This window comes from Eschrichtius robustus, chromosome 7 (assembly GCF_028021215.1).
Source record: "Eschrichtius robustus isolate mEscRob2 chromosome 7, mEscRob2.pri, whole genome shotgun sequence".
In the NCBI taxonomy this organism is placed as follows: Eukaryota; Metazoa; Chordata; class Mammalia; order Artiodactyla; family Eschrichtiidae; genus Eschrichtius; species Eschrichtius robustus.
The window spans coordinates 134,332,299-134,354,293 of NC_090830.1; the positions used below are offsets into that span (position 1 = coordinate 134,332,299).

The 21,995-nt window shown below is 47.0% G+C and overlaps 1 protein-coding gene across 2 annotated transcripts in view; it reads left to right on the forward strand.

The window, feature by feature from the left end:
- The window catches only part of DOCK1 (dedicator of cytokinesis 1), a 525,198-nt gene that overhangs the window by 97,703 nt on the left and 405,500 nt on the right, over positions 1 to 21,995 (forward strand). For both annotated transcript variants that reach the window (XM_068548757.1, XM_068548758.1), the window contains exons 15-21: positions 645 to 743; positions 1,694 to 1,766; positions 7,012 to 7,115; positions 7,681 to 7,864; positions 12,131 to 12,228; positions 17,479 to 17,568; positions 17,900 to 18,000. In XM_068548757.1, the coding sequence (XP_068404858.1) occupies positions 645 to 743; positions 1,694 to 1,766; positions 7,012 to 7,115; positions 7,681 to 7,864; positions 12,131 to 12,228; positions 17,479 to 17,568; positions 17,900 to 18,000 (749 nt within the window). The remainder of the gene's footprint in view (positions 1 to 644; positions 744 to 1,693; positions 1,767 to 7,011; positions 7,116 to 7,680; positions 7,865 to 12,130; positions 12,229 to 17,478; positions 17,569 to 17,899; positions 18,001 to 21,995) is intronic.

Below are 21,995 nucleotides of genomic sequence, written 5' to 3' on the forward strand. Positions count from 1 at the left end.
TGGCCTCCCCTGAGGACTGGAGGCTGAGCCCAAGCGGGGGTCCCCTGCCAGCTGCTTCTCTGGCCCGTGGCTGCAGCCTGGGCTCCCCTGGGCGCACGTGGCCGAGGGCAACGCCCTGTGGGTACTCCTGAGGCTCAGCTGTGCCAGGAGGTGGGTGGCATCCTTTCTCTCTGGGTGGCCTGTGCCCAGTGTCCCTGCCCTTCCCCTGGGCTTTACCAGTATCGCTGTCCCTAGAGTCGAGTGGTCAGTGTCTGTGGCTAGAGAAGGGACAGAGTGCTGCCACCCCCTTTTTGGTCTGTAGCCCTTTACTCCAGCTGCCAAGTCAGTCAGGCAACTTCCTGCAGGTCCAGGGTGGAAGTTATTAGGGGTAAGGGTACGAAGGATGGAGGACAGTAGCGTCCCCATAGCCGTCAAGATCAAGATCTTAGATGTCTGTGAGCAAGGTTTTCTGCTGGCCGCTGGCTCCAGCCGGATCTGTTTTTCCATCGCTGGGAGGTGTTCCGTGGGCGACGGGGTTATTGGTGTTCCCTGAGGGCCCTCGCTCCTTCTGGATCATCAAACCGGGGGGGGGGGGTTTGGGGGAGATGGATGCAGCCTCAAGCTCTATGAGGGCTGATGCGATCTCTCTATGCCTTCTTTTAAAGCATGTGATTTTCCCGGGTGCTGGTGATGAAGCTATTTCGGAATACAAGTCCGTGATTTATTACCAAGTGAAACAGCCGCGCTGGTTTGAGACGGTTAAGGTATCATTTGCATGGTCCTTTTCCCATGGGGTTGATTATGAAATGCTCATTTGTACCCTGAGGAAGTCCCCCACCTCCTGCCCAGCCCAGGGCTGCCCGCCAGTGGGCACCCTCCGCCGGCCCCAAGGCACTTTCAACAGAGTCCTTTAGGGTTGCTAAGAAACCACGCTGGTGTTTCTTGGAATTTACATTTACTCTCATCTCCTTTTGGACCTATAACCAGGACTTTCCTGGAGACACATACAGAGTCCTTTAAAGATAGCTATCGTCTTTCTCTTCTTGAGTCTGTTTTGTGTGGCATGCTGTCTTTACACCAAATGGAAAAAAATAGAGATGATAATACATGGAGGGCATCACTGGAGAGATGGATCTTGTTCCGTTGGCCTTGGCGCTCTGAGGTTCCTAATGCAACCTGCTGATACCCCCACGCAGCCCACCGTGGTGAACCAGCCCACACACCACAGGCTTGGGTACTGGGACACCAGGCCAGCGGTTGGCTTTGGAATACAGATGTTAGCTATGAGATTAGGGACAATCTTGGCTTGAAGGCAGCAGGTAGTAAGTCTTTTTCCTTTTACTGTAAGTCACAAAAGGACCGCCTTCTCGCTGCAGCTGAGGGCAGGTCCCTACAACTGTAGAGGGAATATAGACACCTCCGAATCGGGGCTAAAAACGAAAATGGCAACTTTTAAAAATAGACTCTTCACGATGAGGATCAGCACATTTAAAAAAAAAATTCAGCTGCATTGTCCGGTCTGCTTGGCATCCTGGACAATATTATCTGGTGTAAATTTTCAAAAGGCATTTGCTCCTGGGAGAATCACATAGGGGACGAGGCGTACGGTATCTTCTCCCCGCAGTGTAGAAGAGCGTAGAGTGGTCCAGGATGTCTCCAGGGGAGTAGAGCTGGTCGAGGGAGAAGATGCTTAGCTTCCCTCTTTATCCTGCAGGTGGCCATCCCCATCGAGGACGTGAACCGCAGTCACCTACGGTTTACCTTCCGACACAGATCGTCCCAGGACTGTGAGTAACCACACGCTCCGTTATCCCGTGTTTATCATGCACTTAACTCCAGATTGTTCTAGAATGTGGCTACCGTAACAGAGTGAGGTCTTGACACGTCAGCTCGGTGCCCACGTGAACCTGCTGCTGTGAAGCGCCGTCCACTCTGATTGAGTTGATCCCAGGAGATCTTTGGTTTCTTCTCGAATTTGTCTGATGAGTTGCTGCTCCTTTCTACTCTCCCCTTGGGTTTCCTCTTTCCCCTTTGGCTTGTAATACTGCCCCCTCCATCAGAAGAGTCACTGAGATATAATAACCTAGATTTCAAAAATTGCCCTTAATGCTCTTGCATTGGCATTGAAAACCTCTGGCTCTGCTGGCAGCTGCTGGTGCCTGGAGCTCTGGCATACCTTTTCTCATCCACGTTGGTGTAGCCTTGGCCGCGATGCCAAGACTTTGTGAGGAAAGAAGTTCGAATCACTCACCTTCCAGGAGGATTTATTATCGATGATTGAAGTTTGTCTCATTGCCTGTGTTGAATTCATTGTCTGCTAAGGACGTCACCCTGTGCTAGACACTAAGTACGATATCACAAGGGGAAGGTACGCCCCCTGCCCTTCATGGTCTGTATCCATCTGGCAGTGGCTAAGGTTCGAGAAAATCAGTGATGCCGGGTCGTGTGTGCAGTGGCATCGAGGGAACGGGGGTCTGGGCGGGCGCGTTTGTCACCCACCAGCCTGTGGGGGCCAGAGCCCTGCGGTTGGGGGACTTCAGCCCTGGCTCTGTGTGTCTTCACAGATGTTTCAGCCTGAGGAGGGGAATGCATGGGGGCTGCCGACCCCTCAGCACGATGCCAGGCGTAGGATAGGGCTCCACAGGACCACCGCTGCTGTGATGGTGTGTCCACCCTCCTTACTGTTTCTGGGGGCCTGCCTGACCTGTGCCCTCCCCAGGGCATGGAGCCCGCAGAGGCAAGGGTGCAGGAGAGCAGCCGGGAGGGTGAACACGTGAGCAGAGGCGTGAAGTTGGGGGTGTGTAGACCCCCGTGTGGGACCAGTGGGAAGCTCTGAGGGGTTGAAGAGGCTCGAGGACTACAGGGCTGGTGTGTGCAAAGTGTGAATATCAGCCCAAAGATGTGCTTGCGTGGGGTGAGGCCGGGAGGTGGCGAAGCCAAGGGGTCTAGAGCAGCGCGGGGTCCCTCGTGGTGAGGGGGCGTGTGGAGGGTGCGGGGGGGGAGGGGTGGGAGCGCTCTGGAGCGTCATTCCACCCCTCCCCTTGTCCCAGTGCTTAAGGGGTCAGCTGAGAAGGGGTCGGGGCCCAAGCAGTGTGGGAGGCGCAGGGTGTGAACTCTGGGCAGCTTGGAGAGCAGGGCCCGCCCCATTTCGGGCCAAATCCAGGCCGCCAGGCAGTGGGCTGGGGTCTGCTGACTGTGCATGGCACTCCTGGACGGCTGAAACGTGGATGGATAAGGTGTTCGACGGATGCGAATGCCTCTTCGTACGTGTTCGTCGTGCTCTTACTCTCTCCTGGCGCACGTATTTTTACCACGTTATTTAGATGAGTCCTCACCACGATGCCATGTGGTGGTTCACTGGTGCTTCCTACATTACAAATGAGGAAACTGAGCCTCAGAGACCCCACCTCAGTGGCCCAAAGTCACCTAATGGTCAGTGGAAGAGCTCTGGTTTCCACCCCAGTCCTTGTGTCTCCCCTGCCTTTGGGGAGCACCGAGGCCACTGCCGTCATTTGGTCTTTGTTTAGCACCTGCTGTATACGCAACTCACAGAGAGCGCTCTCCTCTTGCCAGACTTAGGTTGGGTCGAGGCTTGAGATCGGCTCGCAAGAGCCAAGTGCCGAACAGCGGCCTGGGAGCGTCGCGTGCATTAGACAGAGGTGCGGGGTGAGCAGGGTCAGGTGGGTGATTGGGGGAATTGGGGGCAGGTATGTCCTCAGCCAAGTCCCAGAAGGTATGGTGGGCCCAGCGCCCTGCACACCGGAAGTTGCCGGGGGTGGGAATGGGCTTCAGGGGAGGAGAGGGTGGGGAGCCCTGTTGCAGGGCAAGGGCAAAGTTGTAGAATGCACAGGGGACTTGTCTCAGAAGCACGCTCCCTCTTTAGAACAAGCTCATTCTCTCTAATTAATAGATTACACCGGGGCAGAGGGATCTCTTTGGTAGCATTTTAATTTTCAAAATCCTTGCTTTTCTTGTCAGTTTTAAGTACTCATTATAGACAAGATGCTATCACCCGGCTCCTGCGACACATTTGCGTAATTAATGAAGTCTCCCCGGCCACAGCTGGTGGGGTTTGGGGAACGTGTCGAGCATTGCAAGTGCGATGCTGACGAAGTCCCGAGCTGTCCGCTGCCGGAGGGATGGGGGCCACCGGGGCCCCTGCTGCGGCCTCGTCTGCAGATGCTCTGGGTCAGAAATGGGAGGAAGGCCACACTGCACGCCCTTGCCGCCGCCCCAGGCAAAACGCGCGCTCTTTACCCCTAGTGGAAGAAAGTGAGGGGATTTCTCGTACTGCGGTCTGTCCTTGGGGTTGGGAAGTTTGGCGCTGGTGTGAACGTCTAACGCTCTTCTGCAACTTGGTAGCCGTTCCAGACACATCAGCCGATGTTTTACGTGGATGCGGGCAGATGAGTGGCTTCTGGGGCCGGCCTGCCAGGAGCTGAGTTTCCCTTGTTTGTAGGGGGCTGGTTGGGTCGGCCAGCGCTGCCCGCCCTCTGGGGCATGTGGCTTTCTTCTGTGGCCTCTGACGTTGTGTAAATTTGTTGTCTGCCTCATAATGGCTGCTAATGAGGATGTAACAAATGCAGTCCATTCCCTATGTGAAGATGCAGAGTATTAATAAAAGGTGCACTTTTAAATTGTGTGCTACTTAAGAGTAGGGTCAGGGGAAGCCTTCTGTTGGCAGATATGGTCACGTGTCCTGAACTGCAGCTGCTTTCAGAGAGATGTGTTTTAATTTTTTTCAAGTCAGCCCAAACTTAAAGGATCTCTTCCTTCTCAACTGAACACTGAGTTTTATGTTTTTAAGAACCCTTTCACAAAGTTATTCTTTCAATTCCTAGAAGTACATATTTTTTGCTTTTATCCCTCCCTTTAGCTTTGGTTGGTCAATCATTCACCCAGCTAATTAGCTAGCATTTATTGAGCACCTAATGTGTGCCAGATCCCGATGGACACCAGGAACGCAAAGACTAATGAGACATGGTATCTCAGGCAGTGAAGTCCTATAGCAAATATTTTGAGCCCCTGACTCAAGGTGGGCAGATGTATGTTCTTCAACCTCTGTCCTTTCATCTCCAAAAAGAGAATCTGGGATCTATAATTTTAAAGGTATTTTCTAGCCCTGAAACTCTGTGTTTCCGTGCTGTGTTCAGCTTGCATCTTGAAAAATTCATCACAAATCCATTTTTTCAGTCCAGACTCCTCATCTGTCTCTTCCTGATCTGGCACCTGCCCACCTTGGAGCTCTCACTGCCTACCACTCACCAGCCACACTGGCTTCCAGTCTCCAAGCAAGGCAGGCCGGTCCCACTTTGGGGCTTCCGTATTTGGCCATCTCTTTTCCTGGAGGGTTTACATCTTGGTTCCTACGTCATCCACCTTCTCAGAGAGACCTTTTCCAACCATCCAGCTGGGTGGTCCCTGTTCCCATCATCACGCTTTAACAAGCCACCAATTTTTGTTTTCTTTGTTATCTGAAAGGACTTAAAAAAAAATTATTTTTTTATTTTGGCTGCACCAGGTCTTAGTTGCGGCTCACCAGCTCCTTAGATGTGGCATGGAAACTCTTAGTTGTGGCATGCATGCGGGATCTAGTTCCCCGACCAGGGATTGAACCTGGGCCCCCCATTGGGAGCACGGAGTCTTACACACTGGACCACCACGGAAGTCCCTGAAAGGACTTGTTTGTTGGCATCTCCCCATCTAGAACAAATATTTGAGTCCCTAACATATAGCAGGCGCTATTTCATGCACTGGGGAAATAGCAGTGAAAAAATACACAACGTCTTTTGCATGGGAAAGCCCAGTGGATGAAACTAACAGTAAACACCACGTAGTCTCCCCCCTCCCCTGGCCCTTTCTCATGCACAGACACCCTACAGGCTTGGTAATCTGGTAGTAATCTCTTGGTAATCTCTTGGTAATCTGTTGCCTTAATCTGCTTGGGCAGCCATAACAAGATACCATAGACTGCGTGCCTTAAACAACAGAGATGTACTTTCTCACAGTTCTGGAGGCTGCAAGTCCGAGATCAGGGTACCAGCATGGTCAGGTTCAGGTGAGGACCCTCTCCCAGGTTGCAGACGGCCGCCTTCTCGCTGTGAGCTCACACGGAGAGGGACCACTGTGGTGTCTGTTCCCCTTCTTATAAGGGCACCCATTCTATAGGGTCAGAGCCTCACCCTTATGACCTTTTAACCTTAAGAACCTCCTTATAGGCCTTTTCTCCAATACAGCCACATGGGGGGTGGTTAGGCTTCAGCATAAGAATCTTGTTGAACAAAACAAAACATAACAGTTCAGCCCATAGCGACTAGGAAGAACAATCAGTCGAGTGGGAGGAGTGTGACCAGGGTAGGCGTTTGCTCTTCTAGGCAGGCTGGTCACTTCAGAGCAGGTGATACTTTGGCAGAAACTTGAAAGAAGTGAGAGAATGAGTCTCACATGCAAATTCTGGGGGAAGGACTTTTTTGCCAAAGAGACCATTTCACAGTAGGGTGTTTAGTCCACCTGTGACTTACATTTGTGGAGGGTGTGAGGTGAGCATCCGTTTTGTTTGTCCCTGCTGACACTCTGAAGGGTCTGAGCCTTCCAGTGGTCACTTGCAATGGCCTGTGCTTTCATGCCCTGTTTGTTCCCACTGGTCTGTGAATCCCTGTGTTAAAAACCCACCATCTTCATTGTTACCACTTTCCAGTTACTGTTGGGTTTTAGTATTGCAGGCTTTCCTCCACGTTCCTTTTCAAAACCATCCTCCTACTGTTGGTCCTTTACTGTAACATCAGTTTTCAAGTTCCACAAGGAAGCTCTCCCATGAGATTTTGATTGTAATTGCTTTGAATTTACAGATTAGTTTGAGCACAGCTGATCCCTTTATGATAAGTGAACGTTGTCTATATCTCTGTTTATGTTTACTTTAACATCTGTCAGAACAGTTTTGTAATTTTTTTCAGAAAGGCAGCCCTTGTAGCATTTTATGATGTTCTTTTTGTCGTGATGGCAGTAGAAAATGATTATTAATTTCTATTGCAGCTAAGGATAAATCCGAGAAAATATTCGCACTCGCTTTTGTAAAGCTGATGCGCTATGATGGGACCACCCTGAGAGACGGGGAACATGATCTTATTGTCTATAAGGTACGCTCTTCTGTTGGTGCAGTGTTGCTAATATTGGCTGTTGCAAGTCTTTTTGGGCTTCCTGGCCTGAGCTGGCATTTCCCATCTTTGTGAGAACACTGCTATGTAGCAACATTTAATGAGGTAAATGAACATTTCAGATGACCAGCTGTCCCTAAGGAGAGAAGCTGATACACAATAGCACATTAAGTGCTATTTAAAAAAATCCTCTGTGTGAATGTGAATTCATCTACAGGAATAAGGGAAATCATTAAAATAAGCAGTTTAGCACAGGGAACTCTGCTCAATATTATGTAACGACCTAGTGGGGAAAAGAATTTGAAAAAGAATAGACACATGTATATGTATAAGTGAATCACTTTGCTGTCCACCTGAAGCTAAGACGACATTGTTAATCAACGATACTCCAATATAAAATAAAAAGTTAAAAAAAATAAAATAGCGGTTTAGCAAATGATAAAGAGCAAATATCATGATGGTTAAAAGGATTAAGGATCCTAAGGGGTAGAAAATATTGCACGGGATTGTCAGTTGCATTTGACCTGTTGCATCATCAAACCCACAGGCTGAAGCGAAGAAGCTGGAAGACGCCGGCACGTACTTGAGCCTGCCGTCCACCAAAGCCGAGTTAGAGGAGAAGGGCCACTCGGCGACGGGCAAGAGCATGCAGAGTCTTGGGAGCTGCACGATCAGCAAAGACTCCTTCCAGATCTCAACTCTCGTGTGCTCCACCAAGCTGACCCAGAATGGTGAGCTTGGGGCCAGAAACGGGTTCACCCCTGGCGTTTTTCTCCTTCAACCCCATCTTTCTTGGGCTCCCTGCTGAGCGGAGGAGGCTTCCTTAGGTCCCTGAACCCTGCCGGCGAGGCAGTCATACCTTCCCTCCGTAATGGCCCCTGTGGATGCTGTTGGACAAGGAGAGAGGGAGAGGGTGACATTCTTCTGCTTTGAAACTCACATTCTGATTTTATGCTAAAGATGAACCTCAAAGAGAGAGAAAGCAATGGATTTACTTTAAAAAAAAAAAAAAAAAAAAAAGCTTTCTGGCCAAGGGAAGGGAGAAATGCACACAATTTGGAGTCAGACCAAAGCCCTGAACTTGAGCCTTGGCCCTGTGCTGATAACCCTGGGAATGACCTCGAGCTAGGGTCTCTGAGCTCATTTTCCTCATCTGTACCCTGGCTATAATGCCTGCCTCCGAGGGCTGTCTGAGGGCTGCGGGAGCTCCAGGGGGCGAGGCCCCTACCCTCCCTGGGTCTTCCCCTCTCTCGGCTGCACGTTGAGATAATTACCAGTTACCTTTAGTTTTACAAGTTGGTGTTGATGGCATTTCTAGTCCCCCTGACAGCTGATGCACTCACAGCGAAGTGTGGCCTTAACGCAGCATCAGATGGTGCCCAGCATCCCCACGCTGCGGGCCGGGCTGCTCGGCTTTGTTCCCACGGGCTTGCAGCCTCCGCAAGGCATGGCTGTCCGGCCGGGGGCGCTCCTGATTCAGAGCACGCTGTCTGGTCGAGGCAGAGGGTCCTCTGCACAGATCTTCCATTGAAAAATCAAGTTCCCCAAATGTGACGGTCTCACAGCCGTGCAGAGTAGCTTTACGCTCTCTTGAAAGTCAGCTTGAAAACCCATTTTTTTTTTCCTCTCAGCCACTGATATGGATTTTGATCATTAATGTCGGTTGCTGTCGGGAATCATGTTCCCGGGGGTTGTCCGTAAAGCTTGGCAGTGGTCTCGGATGGGCTCAGGGGACAGTCATCATTTGGACTTTAACAGGCTGATCACAGGACAGAAGTAACCCCGTCATCTGGAAGGCCCTGTGTGGCAGTGGAGAGTGCGGGTCCTGATAGACTTTCACCGCCTGCTGTAGTAACCTCCATTAGCAGATGGAAACCCTTCCCTGGGGCACTGGGTTCCCTGCACGCATGGAGAGGGGTCGATTATGCGCAGGGAGTTTGCAAGTTTAGTGCCCAGGGAACGTGCTGTCAGCAAGGCGGGTGCTGGTTTGAGACTGGGTTATAGAAATGAGGGCCCCGTAGGTCAGATGTTACCCTCTGGATACGGCCCTGATAGTCCACTAGCCTGACGGCTGGCTACTCCTTCTAGGGCTTCCTTTAACTCAGGGCAGCCTCTCCAATGGGGCACTGAAGCTTCTGCTGTGTCTGGCCATCTCACTGTGTGGGAAGCCGCCTTCTTAGAAATGGATCATATTCCAAAAGCATGTTTGGAAGTTGTTATTTGGAACTTGAATATATTTTCCCCATTAAAACAGTGTGTTGAACAGCGGTTAGGTTGTGAGGCCCACGCACAGAATCCTTCTTAACCCACATATCCCTGGAGAAGACGACTGTGAACTAGGACATTCTCAAGGTATTAAGTCACAGTAATTTCCCGAGGAGATGTATCCCACCTCCTTTCACCTTTAAGCTCTTCAAATCTCACCAGACGTAGGGTAATCCCCTCTTTGGGACCGAGGGACACAGCACCCTGGTCTCGCCAGTGGCTGTTGCCAGGCAATCAGGAAATTCCGATGTGATGCAGCCCACTAAGCGTGAGGGGGACACATCTTTTGTTGTTCATTTCACACCAGCCAACAATGCCTCTTTTCTGGATGGTGGCGTGTCAGGTGTGTGCAAGATGGGGCTGCCCCAATTGGCATCTGGCATCGAGTCCCAGATTCTCATTTGAGGGAGTCATTTTTCTGAAACCGTGATTTGTTACTGCGAAGTTCCATTACTTAGGGAAAAGTGGTGGCTGAATTATTCATCGAGGTTTCTATTAAACATCTCTGTTCTCAGCATTATGCTGGATGCTTTGGGGGATATAAAAAGAAGTAGGAGACATGGTTCCTCTCCTCCATCAGCTTACTATGTAATTAGAGAGAGAGAAGTCATGAGGCAGAGAATTATTACGAGCCAAACTGGGGTGGCTCCCTGGGAATGAGAGGGGACAGAGAGGGCAGGGGGGCTGAGCAAGCTCCCCCTCCTCAAAGGTGTTTGTCCACTGCTAATTTGCCCAGCTGTATCTTTTCTCAAAAGTACAACACAGAGGTAAACCTCAGCCTCCCTCTAATCCAAAGTGCCACTAACTTTGCATGAATGGGATCCAGAGTATTAACTCACCTCCATTAAAAAAACGCTGGTGGACTTCCCTCGTGGCGCAGTGGTTAAGAATCCGCCTGCCAATGCAGGGAACACGGGTTCAGTCCCTGGTCCGGGAAGATCCCACATGCCACGGAGCAACTAAGCCCGTGCGCCACAACTACTGAGCCTGTCCTCTAGAGCCTGAGAGCCACAACTACTGAGCCCGCGTGCCACAACTACTGAAGCCGCGCACCTAGAGCCCGTGCTCCGCAACAAGAGCAGCCACCGCAATGAGAAGCCTGCACACCGCAACGATGAGTAGCCCTTGCTTGCTGCAACTAGAGAAAGCCCTTGCACAGCAATGAAGACCCAATGCAGCCAAAAATAAACAAACAAACAAAAAACCAAAGATAAGCAGTAGCTTCTAGCATTCGCAAAAGCTGTTTAAAAATAAAACAAAACAAAAAAAACCCACAAAAAAAACGGTGGTAACTCTTATGAGGTGGAAATCTCCATTAACCCTGGGACTGAGAGCGTGTCTGGGCAGGGTGTAGCCCTTCTCATGACTTCACTTTCAATTAGAAATTAAAACATGTTAACCTTCATGATGAATGGCTAAAATGTTCATCTCTTTGATGGGTGACTGCTGTTGGTCTTCCTGCCTGGCATCACACTAAGTGCTTTCTCCACATCTTGCCATTTAAGTCTTGCACCAACCCTGTGACCCAGGCAACACTGTACCCATTGTTCAGATAGGAAAACTGAGGTGAAGGTACTTGTCCAAGGTCACATCTTGGTGGCGTGGCCCGGCTGGTGTTTGAGTCTACTCTCTACGCATTCTAAAGACACTAGGATGCTGTCCCCTTCACACTTTCCTGTTTGTAACTCTTCCCTTCATCAGCTGTACTTGGGGGTAAGGTGATATAAATGAGAATGTGTGTTTGGTGCTCATCACCTGTACGCCTTTTGTGTGGTTTGATCCTTGAATTATAACTGGTGTCCTGTGTTCACTGAAATTCTACCTATTGCCAGAATTATATTTTTCTTCTCAGTATTAACTAGGGTTTTTTTTTTTTTTTATGGAGACAGTTTCTGTAGCAGAAATTCATTCCCGATGAGCATAAACAGTAAATTAGATGTGCTTTGCTAACTGTGTATTTTCACGTAATGGGATATTAATATGACTTCAAATGAAAACGTCCTTTCCTAGAGATGTTTTGGATTCTGTTTTCATGCCTTAAACAAAGTCATTTCTCAACATTGTCTTCCACATTTAGTCTGCAAAAACCAATACGTTCAACTTGTGATTTTTCTATTAGAAAACAAACATACAAAAACTTGTGGAAGGGCCAGGACTTGGTAAAGGTGGCAAGGTCAGTGCAGCAGTGGTCTCCGGGGCCAGGGTTCCTGTCTCCTCTGGGGACTCTCCCCTTGCATTCTCAGTACTTGAATTTGTGTTGGTTATTTATTTTATCTTATTTTATCTTAAAAAACTCAGAATCTTATTCTTGAACAGGAGAAAACCCCTTGGCAGGAGCTGCCAGGACAGCACTGAATGGCCAGCAGCCTCGCAGGCCGCTGCTCCTCTGACCTGCCTTCTCGCGGGTTGGAAAGGCTGGTCCTTCTTCCGTGCTCTGATCTGCCTTCTTGTGGGTTCGGAAGGCCGGTCCCTCTTCTGTAGGCTCCCCAGATGCCTTTTGAAAGCTTCCACGTGGAAATCATTTCATGGTAAACGTAGTTGGAAGTAATGAATCCAGTCACACTGGGTGTCAAGGATGTTGCTAGAAAGTAATGAAATATTTACGTGGCGGACGTTTCAAAATAGGCTCAGTTCATCTGTTCAAAAAATTATGTAGAGGACCTCCCAGGATGGGTGAACGAGGGAGACAGAGTCCTTGCTGTGAGGAACTGATGTTTGTTTACTGTTTCCAGTGGACCTGCTGGGGCTGCTGAAGTGGCGATCCAACACCAACCTGCTGCAGCAGAACCTGAGGCAGCTGATGAAGGTGGATGGTGGCGAAGTGGTGAAGGTAACGTGGCTCCCACGCTGGTTCTGGTTGTTCTGTTGTCCTCACGGACATGAAGAGGTGTAGGCTCTGCCTCCCAAGATGGTACAGGCACGCCTCCAAGACACTGCGGGTTCGGTTCCAGACCACCACGGGAAAGCAAGTCACACGAATGATTTGGTTCCCCAGTGAGTATCAGAGTTACATTTACGCTCTGCTGTGGCCTGCTGAGTGTGCAGTAGTGTCATGTGGAAAAAAATAGGTACAATATAAAGTAGATAGCCAATAGGGACCTACTGCGTAGCACAGGGGACCATACTCAATATCTTGTCATAACCTTTAATGGAAAAGGATCTGGCTTTCTGAGCTAGACCCCAGACAGGGGTCCCTACAGCGTTGTTCTGGATTCCCATCGTAACTTAAAGGGAAGCTTTCACAATGTCCAGAGCCCTTCGTGTCCTGCAAATGACGGAGGAGGATGCCCTCAGATTCCTTGCAGGAGTTTTAGTTGTAAACAAAAATGACTAAATAAAATATTATTCACAATTAAAAAAAAAGAATCTGAAAAAGAATAGATATATATACGTACAACTGAATCACTTGCCGTACACCTGAAACTAACACAACATTGTAAATCAGCTACACTTCAATTAAAAACAAAACAACCAAAAAACAAACAAGGGAATTCCCTGGCGGTCCAGAGATTAGGACTGTGCGCTTCCATTGCAGGGGGCACGGGTTCTGGTCGGGGAACCAGGGTCCTACATGCCTCGCAGTGAGTGGAAAAAAAAAAAAAAAAAAGTTTAAACAAAAGAAACAGAAAACCCTCAAAATTAAAAAACCATGTCCAAAAAAAAAAAAAAAAAAAAAACCATGTCCATTAAAAAACCAATTAAAAAATAATTTATTGCTAAAAAACGCTAAACCATCACCTGAGCCTTCAGTGAGTGATAATCAACGGTCACATCAAAGATCACTGATCGCAGATCACCATCACAAACATAATAATAATGAAGTTGGAAATATTGCAAGAATTATCAAAATGTGACACAAAGACACAAAGTGAGCAAATGCTGTTGGAAAAATGGCTCCAAGAGACGTGCTGGACCCAGGGTTGCCACACATCTTTGATTGGTAAAAACCACAATATCTGCCAACTGCAATAAAGCGAGGTCTGCCTGGTCATAAGCCTTTTAACAACTAGAGTCTTCGGAATGTTGACATACGCCTCTAAGACGACAGAATCCTTCTTGGACTCTGGTCCGGGGAGGGCGGCCTGGCTTCACTGTGATGGAAACAGGCTTTGGAATCAACCAAGTCTAGAGTTCTGCTTCCTCTTCCAGCGGGTCCTCACTGTGGGGCTGACACAGGTTAAATAACATCTTTAAACCTTGCTTTCCCTTGCTGTAAAATGGACATAACCAGAGTGCCTTGTTCAGAGGGTCCCTGTGGAGGTTAAATGAGGTACTGGCCCCTGGGAGGTGGTCTGGTAGTATCAGGATTTATCATTATCACTGTCATGACCACCCCCGTGATTGTCAACCCTGGCTCTCAACTCACCTAGAAGCCCTGTCATTGATGAGGAGAGCTTTGCGGTGTGTCAGAAAGATCACAGCACTCAGTCTTGTCTTGGCCATTTTCCTCCCGTGTGGTCTTGGATTGATTTCTTAGCCTCACACAGAGCAGGCCCTGGAGAATGCTGGGTGTCCTCTTGAATCTTCATCTACGATAGGACAGTCAGACCATAGTGATCAGAGGTCCCTTTGAGCGCTCAGATTTGGTAATCGTTGGTGGTTCCAATATTTTCTTCAGTAAAAGGCTCTCCTTGCCACTCCTGTGCTCAGTGACTTCTCCCTGTGTGTAAGGAAATGCATTTCCGTGGCCACTGGGCTCCACCTTGGCTGGAGTGCAACAAGCCGGGCCACCACTCTTGGCTGCCCGTGAGCAAGGTACCCACAGCCAGGTTCGTGTCGCTGCCTCAGTTCTTTATCCTCTGTAAGAGGTGCTTGAGGGAGACGACCTTATCTCTGTGAAAATTAATTACTTCAAATGGCCTTAATTAAACAGCAATGTGGTTAATTCAGTAGAAATTAATTTGGTGGCACTGCTCTCCTAAAATCATTGTATAACTGTTCAAACATATCCTCACTAATCTTCAAATTTTAATCACCTTTTCCTGGCCCTTGTCTTCTTCTACTGGCTTGGACAATATTAACTGCATTTTAAACTTCCCTGGGTTCTATGAATTCCCTAATTCAGATGAAAACTGGGTGAATAAGTTAACATCACTTTAAAAGACCTACAGTTAATGAAATTTTGTCCTCTTTCATTTTTCGGTCCCTGTATCACATCAGGAATTACTTGTATTTATGTTGAACTATTGACACACTGACCAGGGAAATTCTAGAACCATCTGGTTTTATTGCCCCCCTCAGTTCCTCTTATCTAATCTATTATCAAATCCTGTTGTTCATCCCTGGAGATGGTTTTCACCTCTCTCCCTCTCCTTCCTGTGTTCACTGGTACCGCCCAGGCTTGGATGTCCTGTCCGGCCCTTACTTGCTTTGCCTGTTTATTCCTTCCCATTGACAGCATATCCTAATACCCTGTAGGCCTGGAGCAGGGAATGGACTCGTCTAAGGCCACCAGGCTGTTAATGGAGCCAGGAACAGAGGGAATCCCAGCCTGCATGGGGCTGCTTTCATTCTGTTGAAGGACACTGATGGATTGTGGGTTTTATTCCATTTATTCAAGACCTCCCTTCTGTGTCTTTATAACTTTTAGTGGAAAGATGACATTGCTTGATAGACTGAGCAAAGTATTTGCTTGTTTAGTAAAAGTGACGTTGCTTGAGAACAGTATTTGCTCATTTAGTAAAAAGTGTAGTTTCCCATTTTAGTAGGAAATGAAAATGGTGATTGTGCTGTTCCAGTGGATGGCCTTGGAGAGAGGGTGGGTGTCAAAAGAAGTCCTTTCGTGGCCTTGTGTGAGGGACCGCCTTCAGGTCACTCGTGTCCCTGCACTGCTGCGGCTCGACGGCCAGATACACTGGGCCCCCGCTGTCTGCTGTCCTGTTTCTGTGTCATTTGTCTGGGTGGGGCGGTAGACCTCTTTCCATGAACTGTGAAAAGCCAGGGCTTGGCGCTGGACACTGGTGTGTCTGTTGGCAGGAACACTGGGCTGTTAGCAGATGGCGGCGTCAGGTTTTGACCTTCGCAAAGCTTTTACAATCTGAAATGAAGGGAAATGACACAAAAGTAACGAGAGGTGGTGCAGGCTTAAACAATTATGGAGTGGACGGAGCCCCTGATGTCCAGACCAGAATGCCTCCTGGTCCGGCTGCTTTCATTCCCGTGCCATTTACATGTGACACTTCTTGGCACAGACAGGTGGTAGGTGGCACGGTGGAATAGAATGAGGATTTTATGCCTGACGTGTCTCAGATCACTTCCTAGGTCTGGGAACACGTCCTCCCTCAGGAAGAAGAGCTGTGGGGTGCTGGATTTGCAAGGTTCCACGGCTCACGGTGGGTGGGGAGCGAGCGCTGGTTGGGGAGCAGGTCTCTGTCTGCGGGTCGAACCGTTTGAGATCCTCTGCTGGGGACATGAAGGCCCCTGAGGTTCTGTGCATGGGCTGAGCCGCCCAGGAAGATCTGGTCCAGGGATCTCACTCAGCTACAACCTTTGTCCCGGCTGTGGGCCTGTCTCACTTACTCCTTTTGTTTTTAATAACCACTTGATTGAGATGTAATTCACATACCTGAAAGCACCTTTTGTTTGTACAATTCAGTGGTTTTCAGTATATTCACAGAATTGTGCAACTGTCCACACTATCTCATTTCAGAACAGTTCCATCACCAGAAAAAGAAACCCCATACCTGTTGGCCGTCACTTCCACTCTCCCTGCATCCGGCTTTCTCTATGGATTTGACTATCCTGGATATTTTATGTAAATTGAATCAGACAATATATGGCCTTTTTTGATTGGCTTTCTTTTGCTTAGTGTAATGCTTTCAAGGCACCTGGTGGCATGTATCAGAACTTCATTCCTTTCTATGGTTGAATAATAAATATTCCATTGTATGGATATGCCACATTTTGTTTATCCATTCATCAGCTGATGGACACATTTTGACAATGATGAATAAAGCTGCTGTGCATATTTCTGTACAAGTTTTTGTGTGGATGTATGTTTTCCATTCTTTTGGTTACATACCCAGGAATGAAATGTTTGCGTTACATGGTAAATCTACGTTTAACCCATTGAGGGATTGTCAGTCTGTTTTCCAAAGCCATTGCGTCATTTTACATTTCTACCAGCACTGTATAAGGGCTCTGATTTCTCTCCGTCCTTTCCCACACTTAACTATTGTACATCGTTTTGATGACAGTCACCTCAGTCTGGGTGAAGTGATACCTCACTGTGATTTCGATGTACTAATCCCAGTGACTAATGATGATATAGCCATACTTCATTCCCTTTTATGGTCAGTAGTCCATTGTGTGTCATTCTGCCTAGTCTTGAACTACCCCGTAAACAGGGAACTCATTACTTCCAATGTAGTCTTTTTTAGTTCATCTTATACTCCTTTCAGGGGAGAATGGGGTTAGGGTTCAAAGCCAGGTTCTAGTGTGACATAACTTTGAAGTCTTCTAATTTTTTCTAAATTAAATTCGTAATGTTTTGTCATTCTATGCTGTAATATTTATTTGGTGAATTATAGTAAGCATAAAAGGAATTTCTAAATTACTGTTGAATAACTTAAGCTCATGGCTCCCTGCTCTGTACCCCAGTTTCAGAATCACACACCTCTTCTGTCCTTGGGCATCTGTGTCTGTAGAAGATCCTTTATTATACTAGAAATTTGTCCCTGTATGGCTTCTGCCCAGTTGCTGGCTCAGGTCCCACACTCAAGAGTGTACGGAATGAGTCAGATTCGGTCTTCCCAGGGTTGCTGTTGAGCTCTTTGTCCTGATGAAAATCAGGAGAAGGGTTGGAGAGGTCTCATGGGTGGGTGGGCGGTGGGCTATAGGGCATCTCCCTGCTGCCCATCCTCTGCTTGACTCAGGGTGACATGTCTTTGTTCTGAATTCACTCATCTCAGATTTTTGTCTCGTGAATCTAATGACTGACAAAAATCCCCGAAGTCTATAGCTTGGTAGGTGCCATTTGGGAAAGGTGGGTGTTTGCAGTATTGCCAAGGATGATAGTTGTTCTAGGCTGGGGAGAGTGGGGTGAATTTACCTCGTCTGCTGACCTTTTGTGTCTCTCTAGTTCCTCCAGGACACCTTGGATGCCCTCTTCAACATCATGATGGAGAATTCGGAGAGCGAGACCTTTGATACATTAGTGTTTGATGCTCTGGTAAGAGACCTTGACTTTGCATCTGCTCAGATATTACGGGACGCTTTCACGTTGCAGCCTTTGAAGCTGGGGCGGGATCTATCACAGTAACCCTGAAAGCGCTTTCAGTTGTAAACCCAATCAAAGCAGATGAATTGAGAGGTAGAAAGTTTCTTCCACTGTAACACTGTAGTTAGGCAAATGTAAATTGTAGGGGAAGAAGTAAAGGGGCTGACCAACCTGTGTCTGAAAGCGTTATAGCTCGTTGACTCACACAGAGGTGCAAGTGATTCAGCTGAAGATTCCAAAATGGTTTGCATTTCTTTTGCTAATGAAAATATTAATTTAACAGGTATTTATCATTGGACTAATTGCTGATAGAAAATTTCAGCATTTTAATCCTGTTTTGGAAACCTACATTAAGAAACACTTTAGTGCAACATTAGCCTACACGTAAGTTCTTTTTTGTTGTTTTAAAACCAGTACTTCTTTTTGTATATTTTTGTAAGAGTCTTCTTTTCCGTATACTTTTGCCTGTGATTCTACGTTTCCCTTCCCCAACTGTGAATTTACTGGGATCATTTTTATTATTGTTTCTCTCTTAACAGACGTAAATATCTTGTTGAAAGAGATAGGTGATATATTATAAGATTCCGGAATAAGTTTTTGCTCTTCTCCACACGTTTTGTTTGTCTTTGAAGTGTTCAGTGTATGTTTGATGAAACGGATACATGAATGCAGCCACACTGCAGCTTGCTGACGACTGTTTGATGAATGAATAAATGGTCGTGGTCCTGTATTGAGGTTATTGGTTATTTAGTGTGAATAAAATTCAATTTTGTACTTTTCAATTTATCTTTTTGCTCTTTATTTATTTATTATTATTTTTAAGGTTGCAGGTGATTTGTTTATTTTTGTTCTGCTGGACAAAGCTGGATAAAATTGTTTTTTTCGGGACTTCCCTGGCAGTCCAGTGGTTAGGACTCGGCGCTTTCACTGCCATGGCCCGAGTTCGATCCCTGGTTGGGGAACTAAGATCCCGCAAGCCGTACAGCATGGCCAAAAAAAAAATAGATCTAAAAAAAATTATTTTTTCTTTTAAATTGGTTGGTTAGTGATGTTTAGAGAGCCAGAATGTTAATGTTGTCCAGATAAAACATCTGCAGGTTTGACAATTGTTTTTAGACTTCATCTGGATATTGGCTTTTAATACTCTTGCATTTCTTTCTTTTTTTATTTTTTCTTTAAATTTAATCTTTTTATTGAAGTATAGTTGATTTACAATGTTGTGTTAGTTTCAGGTGTACAGCAAAGTGATTCATTTATACATAAATATGTGTGTGTGTAATATATATATACACATATATATATTGTTTTCAGATTCTTTTTGCCTTTTAAAGAGTGCCTTTCCTTTTGTTCCAGAAGCTTCGGCTCTAACTAACTAGGATTCTTACTACTCACCCAGTTGCTCTCCACCTGCCCTACATCCCCACATGGGCCCCTGTTGGGTCTACTAGACACCAAGGGGAAAGTGTGAAGCCTGGTGTTGATGCCACAGACCTGGGACCTGGCTACCTGGGCTTATGTTACCACTCTGTCACTTTCAAGCTGAAGTTGTTTAGACTCTGTGAGCTTCAGCCTTCTCATCTGTACAACAGCACGGTTGTAGGTTTTCTTGAGAATTTTAATGAGTTATTACATGTCAAGTGTTTGGAATAATCCCTGGCACTCAGAAAGCACCAAGCAGTAGTTAGGTTTTGTTATTATTAGAATTATTAGGGCGAGTTCCTCATTCTCTCACAATGGGATTTATTGGCATTTATTCAGACTTTTTATTGTGTGAGTTGCAGTGAAAAAGAAAGGTTTAACTTCTTTAAGAGCATTCCACTTAGAATCATTAGAATCATTAGAAATGATTCTCTTAGGGCCAGGAAGTTGAGTCAAAGCTCCCATCTGTGTCTTGACCATACTTAGGTCAGAACCTGTTGTCCTTGGCTGTGGGAACTCAAGGTCAGCAGTCCCGTCCCTGATCCTTGGATGCTTCCGTGTCTGCTTGAGCGCATGTTTATTGCAGGGCAGTGGGCGGAGCCCCCAGTGGGCGGGGAGCAGCGATGTCCTCACCACAAAGGACAAGCTGTGACAGGCTTTGTGCTTGCTGACTAATAAGCGTTTGTTTAAAACGTTCTGTTCTCAGTGGAGAAGCCCAGTTTGTCACACTCTGGACAGTTCCCTGCAGACCGTGGGAGGGCTGATCATGTGGCACCATCTCGCTATAGCAACCAGAAGGGAGCCCAGGGTTTATGGGCGTGGCCTGCACACTGCTCTGGGTGCCATGTGACCTCCACATGTGTTGCTTTCACCATTCTCCTTCTTTATTGAAAGGGGGCCAAACAGCTTTGCTCAGATTAGATTTTGCATGTTCATTTCAGAAAATCAGAACAGTGGTAAGGTCACCGTGCTGCATTCCAGGTCCTCTAGCTGGCGTCCCCCTGCCTGTGACTTTGGGGAGAACGGTGCCCTTATTCTCAAAGGTGGAAAACGAACATTGGGGAGCTTTGGGCAAGTTACTCAGTGGGCGACACAAAAAGTACCATTTTATTGTTAAGTTACGATGGGACGGAGTTGAGAATCGGTGTCCTCTCATTCAGTCTGTCCTCTGCCAAAAAGGAAATTTTAATTTCGGAAAATAAGTATTCTTGTCATGTTTTGGTAAACCAGCAACCCCAAGTGGTTCGTGAGCTGTTAGAATCTGAGTATTTTTGCCTTGAAATACCAGAGGAGATAATTGTGGCTCACGCAGTTCTAACCCAATCATGGAAGGCCGTGTCTGCACTAATGAAGTACTCTCAGCCTTCTCTGGCCCAGGGGACATTTGGTCCTAAGTGTCGTCACAGCTAGTCTCTCCTCCGCCTCTTCTAGGAGCCTTGGTTAGGTTAGAGTCTGGTCCAGCTAGTTTCTTTATGTCTTTCCTTTGATAAATGTTGAGATCTGTAGCCTTTCTTTGCAAAGAACTCCAAGAGAAGAAATTAAAGATGACTGGAGGCGATGGGCATTACTTCTTAGCCCTCTGACTCTCGCAAAGCAGGAGCTCCCCTGCGTGGGCAGTTCACAGATCAGAGTGACCGGCTCTGGTCCAAGCGAGGAGGGAGGGAGGTGTCAGCTTCAGGGATGGTTCTTCCAGAAGACCAGCAGGACAGACTCCTTCTGTCCACAGAGCTGCCTTGCCCAGAGCTGGGTCAGACCTTCCTCCCACTGAACCGATGTGCCGTTTGGTCTGCCCCTCTGAGCCGGTGCCGAGGAATTTGGTCTTTCTGCGGTTACAAGTGGCATGGCTGGCGTGGATTTGGGTCTTTTGACTTCCAGATTTATTTTCTGGTTCTGGGTCATTCTCTTTGCGAATCATTCCTTCTTTATATTCTTTTCTTTGATTAATCTGTTGGAAGGATTTCCAAAATGTATTTCTATGGAATGTATATTTCTTGGGATATTAGTAAGGTTTAAGAGTAAAAGGTGTGTGGTCCAATCAGTTTGGGAAAGTAAGTTAAAACGAGTGAAACAGGTTTTATGCCAGGACTTGAGATGTTCTGCTGTGCCTCAGGAGCCATCAGGAGACATGTATGGGACAATACCTTTCCCGACATCGGGGCCAAGGGAGCCTGTGGGAAGGGGATCTCTCTGGCTTCGCTTCTTCAGGACATACTGGCAGGAAGGCTTCTATGGTTGTCTCGCATTTCTTGAGTTCTGCAGCCTGATTAGTGTTAGAAATGACTTCGTATCCACTCAGTCACCCAAAAGCCTTTTTATCGTGATTTATCAGTAAAATTGTTACTCTTAGAACTGTTCCGAGGTCATCCAGAATCCAAGTTACAGTTGCTCTTATGAGCGTCTTGTAATAATCTCGAATAACAAGCTAGTGCTTGCTGGCTCACAGCTTAACGGGCAATGCTGTGAGTACCCTGGCAGGTTATTTTTATGACTGTGATGAATATTTAAAAGCCACAGGGAAGTTCTGTTGATTACATAAAAAGTTGGGGAGTGGAGAAGTTTGGTTTAGGGAGTAGTCTTGTCGGTTGTTGTCATACAGGTTTTACATATGCTGCTAGTTTTTGGAGAGTTACAGTGTAGCCCAGTACACTAAAAGCTGATAGTATATTGCAGTTAATTTAATTCTTCTTTTATGATTTAGAAAGCATAGCTTGAGGGTCATCCTTGTGAACACTGAACAGTGATTATTAGTTTATGGGCCAGTAGTGGGAGAAAATATAGACGTTTGGACAGAATCAAAAACTGATTATTACCATTACTGCCTCTATCATTTGAAAATACCATATGCTCAATGAAAAAAAAATGAGCATTATGAAAATAGATATGTCTGTAAAAATCCCTTTGATTTTTGTTATTTAGCATTGGGAAAGCTCGTTTACCTACCTAATCCTGGGCTCCTCCAT